The 15,024-nt window shown below is 30.5% G+C and overlaps 1 protein-coding gene across 1 annotated transcript in view; it reads left to right on the top strand.

Moving 5' to 3' along the window:
* The first annotated feature begins 1,084 nt into the window (after positions 1–1,084).
* LOC136990237 (QRFP-like peptide receptor) overlaps positions 1,085–15,024 on the top strand; it is a 52,770-nt gene continuing 38,830 nt past the window's right edge. The window contains exon 1 of the mRNA XM_067288626.1: positions 1,085–1,559. Coding sequence (XP_067144727.1) covers positions 1,159–1,559 — 401 coding nt within the window. The 5' untranslated portion in view covers positions 1,085–1,158. The remainder of the gene's footprint in view (positions 1,560–15,024) is intronic.

The following is a 15,024-nucleotide window of genomic DNA, read 5'->3' as shown; positions in this document are numbered from 1 at the left end:
AATTTATTATATTTGTCATTATTTCCATTAAATTTTATTCGAAAACATAACTCTAAAAAGTGAGATTTTAAAGTAATTTCTTATCTAAAATTTATCATATTTATTATATTATTTTAGTAAACATTCTGGTAATTGTTATTTATTATATTAAAGTAAATTAATAACATTTAAATACAATGAGTTTAATTTTGTTTTACACATTATACATATATACTTTATGTATATTTAAGTAGAGAATTTGTGTACTATAATGCTGTTGGATTATAGAGTAATGACGTTATTCCATAATACATCCTTGTGACTATTTTTGTTCAAGGATTAAATATATTGCTCAAGTTACTCTACCCGCACTAATCTGGAAATGGTAAACAAGTTATAAGCAGGAGTTTCTGACGTATAAGTGACATTCAATAAGTTATAGAAATTTTTATATTCGAATTTTAAAATAAATTTAAAATAATATTCTATTATTAATTCAAAATGTATTAACGATTAACTAGAAAATATCTATCAAAAGATATGTTGGACCTATCACAATTGAAAGGTAGTATTCATTCTAGAATATTTTTCTATTGATTTTTCAAGTCAAGGATGCTGCCTTTTGTTAGTCTTTCGGAACAAAAAAAAACTTTCAGAATAACAAATGTCACCTGTTGAAAAAATATCGTCATTACAAAGATGTGCTTTATGCTTATTATTATTTATTGATAAATATATATTTGCACTGTATATTTTTTTAAAAATATTTTTGTGCGTTTATTCTACAAATAAAATTAAATTTTCAGCTTCAAGATTAATACCAGTCAACCATTCGATTTTATAAAAAAAGTACCGTATTAATATAATTTAACACAACTTAAATTTGTAGCTTACCTAAACACAGCAATATCTTAAAATAAGCACTCTATATATATTTAAATTATATATTTTATAGCATTAAATATCAATAATATTGACTACGTAGATGAAAGAAGATTGAAGTTAGTATTGTGGGCGGAATAGTTGTATATAAAACCGCCAGGGAGCGTCGCAGTCGAGTGCTCTGTAAAGTTACCTCTTCACACACTCCAGTATAAGTCAGACGTTTGTCCTGGCAGCAGCGATATTGCTCCGTTATGGTAGAGATGATTGCTTTTCTATGAAATAACATTAGTGCCAATGACAACTCCTGTAACAGATTACAACTTTACTTCCAATGGGAATTCTACAAATTTCGAAGAAACTCCATATCCAGATTTTACGCAAATTTCTGCCGTTTGTATTACTTTCATAGTTGCATACTTCATAGTTATGTTACTGGCTCTGGTAGGTAACGCAATGGTATTCTACGTGGTGGTCAGTAACAGGAAGATGCACACCGTTGTCAATTATTATATTGTTAATTTGTCAATTTGTGACTTTATGGTCGGAGGGTTTGTATTGCCCGTTAAATTATTAGAACTGACGGCTCCTGCCAATTGGGGTGCCATGAATGATAATTTATGCACTGCTATGTCCTATTTACAGACTATTTTTGTATTTGCCAGCGTTTTGACATTAGTCGCTACCTGTTTAGAAAGGTAAGTTATATATTTCTAATCTAATCTTCTATATTATTTTTTCCTCGATTGCATAGAAGTAAATATTTTTTCGAAGTTTTTTTTTTCTATTAAATCTATTTAATTTGATGTAAATTCGCGCAAACATAAGGCATTTTTAGAAAGTTTTATATTATCTCAAAAAATTCTTTAAATTTACTCTATAATTTGCTATAAACACATATTTAACTACAAAAATTTAAATTGTCACTATGAATTATATATATATATATATATATATATATATAAGGCTGTATCATAAACTGAAACTTATTTGTTCTATTGATTTTACTCTTATGTTTAACTAAATGAACGTAATTATGAAACTAACTTCCGGTTAAGAATAATGAGTTTTCCAATTTGCTTATACAAGTAAAATGAATTAGACATTTACTGTATATACAGTAAAAAATAATCCTTCAAAACATATTTTTTCTACTTTGTTTCGTTGCCAAAATCGTTATTTTAAGAGCAATTTATTTTCTATTTTTGAATAATTAAATTTAATATATTCATCTATACATAATAAATTATAATTTAATAAAATAAAAGTTTTATAATTAATAATAATAAAAGAATTCCAAACATTTGTGTGATAATTTAAATATATTTCAAATATTCAAAATTATTTCTTACAGTCAAATGTTTAGGATTTAATTATATTAAAACAAGAATTTTTTTTACGTTTAATAAAATAGTTTCAAATTAATTAACATTATGATATTAAAATCGTTTAAATTTAATTATTATAACATTTATTAATATAATTTTTAAATCGGTATTTTGATTGACAATGATCTTTTTTAATTAAACAATAATTTTAATTGTTATAGTATAATTATGAGAAATCTTTATTAAGTTAAAAAAGTATATCGTTTAAGTTTAAAAATATTTTTAAATTTATATTGTATACGCTAATAACGAGTAAAATGTTCATTAAGTCCTATCCAATTCCAGATATGACAAATGACCTTCTCTATCCCCCCACCCCTTGACCTTTAAACACTAACATTTAATAGTATCAATCCCCTAATATACATACCACCTTGAGAAATTTCAGAAAATTCCGAGAGAAGGCACAGGAGTTATTAAGCTTTAAAGTGGGCTAACAAAATCGTGCCTCCATACATACATAGACATTCATACTAACTGAAAAAGAAAACCTCCGAATTTTTTTTGCATTTCTTAACTTTTCAAGGTGCCAAATCCAAAAATATAAAAGTTTAGAAGTTAATCTATTAGTTGTTTATCTAGTCACGAGGTAAATCCGTGTGAAAATGAGTGGAGAGTGTTTTCACGCATCACATACTACAGACTAAGAGCAACGATAACAGCTGGCGTAGTATAACTTCAGTAGAAATATATGGAAGAAAATTTAACCAGAACAAATATTTTACATGTCTTTAGGCTCCAACAATACATATTATTGCATTTTTTTTTTTTTTAAATCGAAATTCCTAGTATTTCCAAGAAAATAAGTCCCACCTGTAGGTTTAGCATTTATTCCATTCTCTGTTTCTTGTTATATGTATCTTATTTTTCAAAACAGTTGAGAAATTCATTTAAATTATATATACTTAGGATCAAATGATTATTGATTAATGTAACTGTTGAAAAGTGAAGTGTTTAATTGCGTTGAACACATCACTTTGCAACTTTGTAATTTGCACTTTGCAATTTAATTGTCTCTTAAATACTGAACGAATTTCCTTTACTTATACTAAGAAAATCATAATTCATTTAGGACACATAATTAGGGTCAGTTCTACTTGAATTTTGTGTGTGTATGTGTGTATGAATAATGATTTTTTGGCGAGGTCCAAAATTATTATCGTTATAAAAAAGACGTGTTTTTAATTAAAAACAAACATATATCTGACGTTAATTTCAAGTGCAATATTGTAATTAAAAATAAATATTTTTAATTTTCTTTTGTTAATGTTTTCTATGATATTGCCCTATTATTAAAACTCTCCAGGCTAAGCAGAAGATCGGTTAATAAGTATTACACACTTAATATGAATACATAATATAAATGCATTAGGAATATCGTGAATAAACTGGCCGTTTTTACATCAATTCGCTTCTTCCTACTCGCATATCTTCTCGATCTGAGCCAAATAAGTACCAGTATGCACATATGTAGTGGCATAATGTGCCTGCCAGCAATGTTATTACAACAAAAACGTAATTAGAGAGAATTTTAATGCGTCTTTATGAAGGATAATTTTGATATAAAATCCTCAAGTTCTTTGATGGCCCCGTAATATAAATGCACTACATTTGTTTTGGCAGGGCATCCCTGACATATAGCAGTAAGGAAGTTTCATATAACATACGTTTTCTGAAACTTCCTTATAATAACAATAACAACACTATTAGGGAAAGCGGTGTATATATTTTATTCAAAATAAAACACAATTTTAATATAATTATTAAATTATCACAAATAAACCCGGAAACATTTCTACACAATCGATTGAGACTGATTATTTTATATAAAATATACAATAATTACTCTTAATTGTTAAGTTTGATATGGAGTAAATATTTTCCGTATTTAATCCATAATAGTAGGATAAATAGTAGTAGTTTTCTTTTAAAACTTACTTATTAAGCACTTTTTTTAAACTAAAAAATAAAGTGTAGATCTATACTTTATATTAAAAGGTATGAAATATTTATGAATTAAGATATTTATTCTTAGTCATCAGTAATCACTGTTAAATAACAAACATTCATTTACTACTTAAAAAAAAATCATTTATACTAAAATGAAAAATAAAACAAAACGGAATTTAAGAAAATGAATTGAGGATAGGAACAATTTGTATGCAATTTAAGTGGAAAAATAGTGTTTTTTCGCTTTTGCTTTTGCACGTTTAAAACATTTATTCGTAATAAAATATAAACAATTTTTGTATTTCACATAATAAGTCTGTCAAGAAAATAAATTGTTTGTGACACTAACAGTAAGAATTTTACTCTGTCGAGCCTTAATCGTATATCGACGTGATAACATGTGACTTAATGTTATATTCGTTTTTTCCCCTCATAACGAATCGAAATATTCTACCGCTTTTATAATGTTTATCTTTGTTGTTAAAATTCGGAATGCAATCTCACTATCATACGCATTATTTATCCTAGGAACATCTAAAAAACGATCAGTAAATCCAACTCTGTACGATTGGTTTATTTGTTCCTTTATTCTATTCTCTATCATCTTACCTTTATTCATTTAACTAAAAGTATAAGCTAATATTTAATTTTAACGATAACAAGTATTTTTTAAATATGTCTATTAAATATTGTAAGTTTTAATAATTTTATTTGATTTATAAACTAATTAATAGAAGAGAAATCTCTTGATCTTATTTTAACTTCTGCTATCATCACTACATTTATTTACTAGGAAAGGCGCTTGTTTATTTAACAATTGTCTTCTCTGTTAAAATTCTTTGTTTCCAAGTGATTGAAAGTTTTCATGGCAATTTATTGAAAGAATCTGCATTTAATTGCAATAAATTGATATAAAATGGAGAAAAATAATACAACTAAAATCTTATAGAAGATCAAGAGCTTTTTTATATAAAATTTCTGCAGTTCAGAAATTATTTGTCACTAAATTTTTTTATAAAAATAGTAAATAATTTTTCGCTTCTTGTTTCTAAATCAAAAACACGAAGTATATTGATCATGTCAACATCTTTGGTGACGAATATTGATTAGAATATGCTTTAAAGGTTGTTTCTTTGTTATTTTTTATATATATAAATTTATTTAAACACGCTTAAAAGTTATAGTCAAACTTGCGATATTCTCTATCACAAATTATAATACCAGGTAATCCTCGTAATCCATATTTATACATGAACGAGTTAATTAATTCATAAATTAATGAACGTTTTATTAATAATTTAAAAAAAAAATAAAAACCTTAAAATGTAGGGTTTACAGAACAAAATAAAAGAATAATTAGTGAGAAAAATGAAATTTTGATAATATAAAATGAAAAGATTCTATGCAGTTTTTGTAAAAATGGATATTTTCATTATTCGAAAAATTTATCTTTGTAAAGACTTTTCTTTCTATTAAATTGCTAAATATTGTATTATATAAAGCATATAAAATATTTAAATCCATTGTAATAAAATCTATATTGCTATGAAACTATCCAGTAAAATTATTTTGATTTTCAACAAAGACGAATAAAAAAATAAAGAAAATTTCACAGCGTTAAACTGATTTGCGAATGTATTTCGTTGTGATAATCGAATTTTCGTAAATTAAAACGATTCATTACTTCATAGTTTCGAAATTTGTGTCTAGTTCTGGCTTAACTGCCCATATTCCTCTAATAACATTAAGGTACTACAAAAGGGATTGAACAATTGGTTAATAGGTAAATAATAAAAGAGAATAAATAAAAGTATTGATTAGATTATTCACTTATATACGACATAAGAAAACATGTGAGTTAGATATTTCTTTATTTAATGGTAAGGAAAGGAAAATCAGTTGAAATAATAAATAATTTTGTTTTACTCTAATTAATTAAAATTATCATTACTTGAGAAGTTTATAAAGTTTACTAAATTTCACAACCTCGTGAGAACGAATGGCATAAGTACTAATGATGTGACTAGAAAATAGCGTGAGTAAACTCCACAAGTAGTAATGAGCAAATAGCAACTACTCGTTACTTTTATACCCTTTACTCTCGAGGATTCGAAGTAGTGAATAATCTTTCTTAGAAAGTATTTATTCTCGAAATTAATAAACAAAGGAAAGTGAGTGAATAAACGAATACTGACGACCAGTTTCCATTGCATGTCTTATATTAACTGTTCTATTTAATTATTAAATTTAACAATTGAAAATTATAAACTGTAAAACGAAACTTATATTAACTTATTTGATTTTTAATATCCGTATTAAGTACCTGTAGATTTATATAAATCCCTTTATTGTTGAACTTAAATCAGTTAATTTCATATACGTGACAAATTCAATCGAAAGTGGATGGTTTAAATTGTTTAAGTATAAGATAAAGTATAGGACTTAGTTAATCTTTTCGGAGTAGACCCCTCATAGTGAAACACTGCATACAGTATCCCCTTTTAATGTATGAACTTCAGCTGATAAATTTGTAATCAATATTTCTATTAAAGATTCAAATTAATGCATAACAAAACCTTATATAGTAGCTTCTCTTTTTGGCTCTGCACAGCGATTAAAACTTGTTTTACCTGTAAATACTTTGTAGTTCAAACAGAATTACAACTGCAAAGTTCACATACTTTATTCCACTTCCATGTAGTATTTATCGAACCATGGGGTTTGTTGATATACCTTCTGTAGAAACCACGTCTACAAATGCTATATAAACCTCGGAGGGTCAAATTTGACAATACTTTCCCTTGGTATGTAGCCTATACATAACAACCGGGAAAGTAAAAAACAACTCCAAACCCATCGAGAGCGCTTATTTGAAGCACTAGACATAGCCAAACTATACATTGATTTAAGACGGTCTGTAAACAGATTTCAATTTACTTTTACTTTCCCAGCTGTTATAACACAACAAGAAAAAGTATTGTAATCATCTCAGATTTTAGGGGTGGGGAGATATAGGTGGTGTCATGTCACATCTCGAGAGAGATCGGACTTAATGATTTTACTCGTTATTAACATTTACAATTTTTTTTTCTTTTCTTTTTTATAAAACTCATCTCTACCCTGAAAGTTAAGAGTTATACCATTTTTATAATAATTAATAATATACAAATTTTTTATGATAAAATCTCATAACAGATGGCGCCACACACAACTTAATTATTAATATTATGATTAATAATATAAAAGTTATTTCTTAAAACAAAATCTCTTAACAGCTGGGAAAGTTACGCAACTCGTTGCTGGATTTTTAAAAAAATCTATTATAGAAATATGTGTTTTTTAGGTTAAGATAGCTAAATTTATCTCAGCTTTATCAGCTTTTGTAAGGACAAGTAGAGGTTCCTCAATAAGTTATGTACTTTTTTTAGGATTTCGTATTTTAATATAGAAACATCATCTATTCAAACCAAATAAAAACGATAAAATCTTACTATGTCGAATAATAAAAATAAAAAATAAAAAAAGATTCTAAGCTAGCACGAATTCAATAAAATTCTATTTCAGTAAAAGTTCCAAAATATATTCGATTGGTGTAGTAAATAAGTTACTCAATGAATAGTATCGATAGCAATCTAACTCATCTGTTACCACCCAATGAGTAACGAATACTAACAAGTAAGTAATGAATACAGAGCGTATGAGCGTCTATATCTACCCATTTCTCAAAAGTAACATTGCTAATGAACAAATAAAATGGTGGCTGGAACCTACGAATCATATAATAGAACCAGAACTACTAATATTCTAATTACAGAAGACTTTCGCTAATCCAGTCATTCTTTGCACAGAGGACCATAGCAATAATGGTTATTTTTATAAAAGAAAAATTAAATATAATTTTTTTTGCAATAACGAATCTATTTAATGAACTTAAATAAACAGAAATAATAAATTTAATCATGTTTCCTATACATTAGTACATCCTAAGAGAGTTATTTAGTGATTTCTGCTTTTAAAATCTAATATTGTAAAATATTATAAACATTTTAATGTAATTGAAATATATTATTAAAATTCTGAGATTAAAAAAGATTTCATTTTAAATTTTCTCTTTCTTGAATCTATTTTATGGAGTATTTGTTCTATTTGTTACGGCAATGCGACACTTGGACAATCTGGGGGAACAAGGGAATGCCTCCTGGAAGGACTTTCTATGGGAAATTGGCCCTTATTTAGGTATTAAAAAGGTAAAGAAATCCCGGAAGTCTTCACTTGGCGAGCCCGTTGGCCAAGCGCAAACCCACGACCAATGTTCAGTGGTTTTATCCACTCGGGCACTGGAGTGCATCACACAAATGAAATATTGAAGATGCAATATATATATATATATATATATATATATATATATTTGCATCTTCAATATTTTATAACATAATATAACATTATATATATATATATATATATATATTATATATGTTATTATTTGCAATTTTAATGCTTGGAATAAAAAGAGATTGTGTAGAATGTGTTACTGGTATATGTTAATATTTTAAAGATTCTTTATTGCATGAAAACGAAATATTCATTAAATGAGTTGTGAAAGTCAATTACTCAGTCTAAATTATCGAATGAACATTTGAAGTTCATCATAAATTTCAAATTAATTTAGAGGATAATGCTTTTTTAAGCTGTTTTTGCCACGGGGACACTAAGAGAGCCTTTTTAAAGCAAGCTCATTATGAGTTCGGCCAGGCCCACAATGAGAAGACTGGGTGGAGAGGGATGGGACCCTGCATATTTAGAAGCACCACCTCCGAAAAATTTCTTGGGATTATTGTCTGTATCAAGTATAACTATACTACAAAGATTTTGTATGTAGAAAACTTATCTACAAGAAACTGATTTGCAATAAAATTAAATTTTATAAAATCTAGAAAGGTACTGCCATAGTGGCTGTAAGTAAAACACTTATTTACGATTTTTGTCTGGTTACATTCCGATTTCTTCCCTTCAGCGATACGTGGAATGTGCGTATTGATAGTGTAAAAACATAAAAGTTAAGTATTATGAAAAAATCCAGTTCAATAAAATGCAAATGAGGCTTAGAGAATTTAAAATCACAATATACAACAACAACAAAAAAAACTTTAAATTACTAAAGAAAGCAGTAATAAATAATGTTTATACTTCTATTTTGGAAACATTGAAGAATAATAATTCGATAAATTTCCTTTAAATTATTGCAGTGTCAAACACCACAGTAATTTAAAAGATAAAACTTGTAATTTTTTTCGATATTGCTGTTTTCAGATTCTAATGTTGAGATATTTACATAATCCCGACTTTCTGAAATGTTTAAAACTAAAACATGTGACTTATAATAATCAGTGGGAATTCATTTACTCCATAAAACCACCTTAACATGTATGAAAAAATCAATTTTCATAGATACTTCAATGTGGAAAGATATGGATTATAAAATTGGAACTGTACCTGGTGAAGTCGTATAAAAGTTGTATAGTTTCAATTATATATGTGCTGTATTGACAATGCACGAAACAAATTAACAATAGTAAACTCCGAAAGTTGTTTATTCTAGAAGGGAGTTTAATCTGGTGCTGACCAGCTACAACAATATATTGTTTTTGTTTTTGCATAATACTTTTTGTACAGGGTGATTTATTTAGGACTGAACGCTTATGTGAAATATCTCTGTATAAAACGATGTGCATGAAACACAAACGGAATGATTCTTTATTTCATGATGAAGCAGTCGATCAAGATATGTTACTATCAGTACATGCTATTGTGTAATCATCAGGTATTGAACAAAGTGTTCAGTCATTACTGAATTTCCCTGTATATTCAACAGGTAAATGTAACCTTTATTATTATTATTTTTCTTTGTTTGTTTTAAAGTACTTTTTACCCATTTATCTTTATTAATATCGTACAGTTTGATCAATAGTTAATATTTTTGTAATTATTTGAATTTTGTATAGGCATATTGTTGGTTTGTTTATTTGATGTCTGTTGGTTTGTTCCTCGTATATAGGGTAAAATCTTTCTAATATACAAATAAATAATTTAGTGTATAAAAATAATCGTACGGAATAAAAAATGCAGAAATTTTTACAAATATTATGCTGTTTAGAAAAGAATTTTAAAACACAATAACAATATTTCTTATGCAGACTAAAACCTAAACAACGAATTTTTAAACAAATTTCTCTTTCAGGATTTATTTTAAAAGTAGGAAATACTTTTTACTTTTTAAGTTTGATGATTTTAAGACTTTTAAAATATAATCTCCTATTTTAATAACTTTTCGTAATCTTAATTTACTGTTATTAAAAGGAAATCAATAATAAGTCTGTTTATTTCTTGACTCCTCCTACTCATCGTCATGTCCCCAAATAACATTAGACTGCTACAGAATATCTACCTATTAGTCAAAGATCTTTGATGAAATAAAAGAAATAAAATAAAATTAATAATTCGGGTATTCACTAATGTTAAAAATATAAAATTTTTTAAGGGAATACAACTTAAGTAAAGATGTAATTATCAGACATTTCTTAATTTAGTGGTAAGAAAATGAAATTTAATTAAGACAAATTAATTAAGTCAATAATTTAGGAAACTGCACAACTGCGTTGGAAAAACCCGAGAGAATGAATACACAGTGTGCACGCGACACAGAAAATGGACAGTGGAATCTATAAAATATTCTATTCACCGTAAATGTTGGTTATGTTCAATTGTTTCTTCTCGTAAATTAGAAAGTCAGTTTAAATGAAGTAGCTCGTCATATCGAAATTTTTGTACTGTACATCGATTACTCGTAAATCGGGGCCGAGCTGTACAATATTGCAGCTATTCTCTGTTCTGTACGTAAGGCATTTTAAATATAAACAAAATTTCGGCTTTTTAAAATAAGATTTATGCACGAGTTATTATTTGGAGTTTCGAATACTATCCCTCGAATCCACAGTAAATAAATGTTCAAGACTTAAGTGTTTCTGGCAACACATTGCAAGGTTTATTCATATAATTGGCTTGGCACAAGTAGGTTGACTTGTGGCATGCCAACCCTACTTGTGCCTTGTAATGCATATTGTATTATGAATTCATTCTATTCAAATTTTGAAAATAATAAAATATTTTAAAAAAGCTTTATTATAAAATTTTTCTTAACTTAAAATGCGAAAATAAGCAATAAATTTGAAAATTAATTTCTACTGAATACAGGAAAAACTAATGTTTTATGAATCTTTGTTTTGATACGATCAGCCATTATCAATTTCAAATATAACAAAATATTTTTGTTTTATTATTACAGAAAATGAAAGATATTACTAGAGATCGATCAGATTTTGTAGAAAAATAAACAAGAAAATATAAATAAAAATCTCGCTGAGATTTATACATTTTACAACTTGACGTCTAAATCTTCAATATTGAATATAAAATAAAAGTGATTCTATAAATAAATGAGCATTACAAGTAATTTAGGCAAGATAACATTCTTATTACCAAGTAATGTATTTTCTTATCGTCCTTAAATTGCTTATTTATGTGAAGTTTTATTTTGTAATCTGCAATTTTGATATAAACTATTTAATTAATTTAACATTTTTAGGAATCATATTTTGTGTTATTTATCTACAGTAGCTTAAAATCAAAACAGCTGTTTTTCGTAGCGGATTTCACGAGTAGAATTAATTTAAAAATATGCACTTTCTTTACAGTTTAAATCAACATTAAATGTTGAAGTATATATAATATAGGCAAATAAATTTAATAAATTTGTTTGCCTGTTGTTTCACTGTATTTTAAAGAAGGTAAAGAAAGTAATTATAGGCATAAAATTTGTAGAAATTACAACCGAAATAATACAAAATCAGAAAATTATTAACACAATAGCTACAGTATGTAAAGGTCGCCTTTGGCGGCCTGTGTCAAAGAAACCGCCCGACTGAGGTAATTGCTCCCACCTGGGGTCGGGGCCATAAACGGCCGGAAGGATCAAAGGTGGAGCGTCCCCACTTAAGGGACAATGTGTTGGCCACGTGCCGGCCAGCTTGAGAAAACAAGAATAAATAAAGCACGGACGCAAATGTGAGCTACGTCGGCGGGGGATAGGGCGGACGTCTTGGAAGGCTCTAAGAAGGGGAAGGAAGTGATTGGTCGCAGGAGGCAGTGCCAGAATCCCTTAAATTGGAAGGGTGGCAAAAAAGCGAGGAGAAAGGGCGAGGGACCTGGTACGTGGCGGTCTCTAACAACAGGCAGACCTTTGAGGCGGATAGAGAGAGTGTTCTCCTCTTGGAAAGTCCTCTGGAGAAAGGTTGTTGTAGAGACGGACGGCCACGAGGTTAAGCCATCTCCGGAAGAGTGACTCGTGTTCCCAGGCCAGCTAAGTCGACGTGCTGCATCACAGCTTCGATACTGTAGTGTACGTAATGCTATTACATAGTGTATATCTTTGTAAATATTTGTAAATAAACTGTATATAACTAATTATCGAGTGTGGAGGTGTGACTTTCAACGGACCATTAAACGGACAATCTCGAGGCGTAAAGAACGACTCGGGACGGAACATTTGTAAAGATCACGAGACGAGTAAGAAGGATCTTCACTGGCGCAGTCTTCGACAGGATTTTCTTGCAAATCTTCAGGAGATTCTCGCAAGACGACAGGAAAGTACTGAGCCCACATTCGAGATAGTGAGAACTTTGGATACTTACGGAAGGAAGAGTAGCCGGAAATCAAGGCGGAACAGAACTCAACATTGGTAAGTTGTTCTTGATTATTTGTATTCAGAATGCCGGGACGCGGAAGGACTCAAGGGTCAAAAAGGGGTATGCCATGTTCTGAGGATCAGGGAGGTCGGGCTGATCTTAGTCAATCCCAGGAAATGGATACGGAGCCGGAAAAGGAAATTTTGGACCCCGAGGTCGAGGTCACAGACAACCAGAATGAAATAGAGGGACGTGAGTCTGACGAGTTAGAGAAATTACGCTTGCAGATTAGACTAGCCGAGATAGAAACTAAAAACAAAGAGATAGAAACTAAAAACAAAGAAATAGAATCTAAAACCAAAGAAATGGACATTAGAAAGAGCGAAAAAGAAATGGAAATGCAAATTAGACTAGCCGAAATAGAGTTAGAGAGAGATCGTCTACGAAGTGATTCTAGGACTAGTAATAACTCTGAGCTGGGAGGTAACTTGGATAGCCTAGCTAGAAAAATCAGATGGGCGTTACCTAAAATGCCAGACAAGGAGGCGGAAGTACCGTCGTGGTTTCGGGCCGTAGAGGTAGTGTTACAAACGTACGATGTGCCGGAAGAACTTCAGGGGCAGCTAGTTTTAACGGTGCTATCGGAGAAATGTAAAACGGCGTTAAATAGGCTTACGGCAGACGAGATCAGGGATTACCAAACCTTAAAACAATTCCTACTAGACGAGCTGAGACTGTCTGCCGCTGAGTACCTCAAAGAGTTCACTTCCGCTGAAAAGGGAAGCAAAGAAACGTGGCCCCAATTTGCAGCTAGAATGGAGGATCTATATCGGTATTATCTAAATAGTAGAGGCGTAGATTCTTTTGAGCAGCTAACAAAATTAGTGGTCTCGGATCACCTTAAGACTAAGTTAGATGCCGACACTAAGCGTTATGTTTTGTTGCAAGAAGGTAAAGGCTGGTTCCCACCGGAAGAGTTAGCCAGATACGCAGATAAGCATGCGGAGGCTGTGGAAAAGGGTGACGTTAGACTTATACCTGAACGCGAAAGGGATAGAACAGTCACTAGAACTGGAGGCATGAGCGCGAACAATGGAGGATCAAGAATGAGATGCTATGTCTGTGACCAAATGGGTCATCTCAGAAGGGATTGTCCTCGGAGAAATATTAAAGAGGAAGGACCAAAGCCTAAAGCAACGCGAGCGGTTAAAATAGACGAAACAGTAGAATCGGACGAGCAGCTAGTAGCTAGGGTAAAGGTGAACAGGGAAACGATCAGCGGAAACGTACCCGTTAGTAGAAACGAAAATCTCCTGCTCACTTGTAAAGGTAATAAATTTTCTGCAATAGTGGACACGGGGGTAGATATGACGGTAATTAGGAAATCTGTAGTGCCTGTTTACGTGTCGCGGGCAGCGAGAAAGGTTAAGTTGATCAGCGCATTTGGGCAGCAGGTATCAGCAGTGTTAGCGACAATACCTGTAAGACTAGAAGGGAGGTCGAATAAAAAGAAAAATGATTACGCTCCAGCCTTGATAACTTGCGCATTAACTGACGAACTTAGCTGCGGTACAGATGCATTACTTTCGGCAGCCGATTATTGCGTTTTGAGGAGAGTCGAACGGACGAAAACGAATAGGCGACGGAAACCAGTCGCGAGGGTTACGGTTGCGAAAGAAAGCGGGGAAAATAGGACGAGCCCCACGACAAATAAAAAGAGCGATGCTAGAAAATATTGTAAGGCGGGTCATAGTCGGCAGGCAAGCGTTCCCCTTCGGCTAGTTGACCGCACGCCTCTTAAGGAACAATCGGTCCCTAGGGCATTGGTAGCGCGGGATAATAAGGCAAAAATCGCGCACAGAAGAGGGAAAAATCGTAATGAGATCGACGTACTATCCAGACGGGAAATCAGGAGCAATCCGGAACCCCCAGATCGTACAGACAAGGCAGTTTAATTTCGGTATTAAGTCCTTCGGATAGATGTAATCAGTATCTACCAGGCGATTCTGAATGCAATGTGACGGGACAATTTGCCGAAGATGTTATTGACTGTGTAAAATATCTTTTTCTGTAAAATATTAAAT

This window comes from Centruroides vittatus, unplaced genomic scaffold (assembly GCF_030686945.1).
Source record: "Centruroides vittatus isolate TY-2023 unplaced genomic scaffold, ASM3068694v2 scaffold_861, whole genome shotgun sequence".
Lineage (NCBI taxonomy): Eukaryota > Metazoa > Arthropoda > Arachnida > Scorpiones > Buthidae > Centruroides > Centruroides vittatus.
The sequence above is the reverse complement of the archived record's forward strand: the minus strand, read 5'-3'. Positions and strand labels throughout refer to the sequence as shown.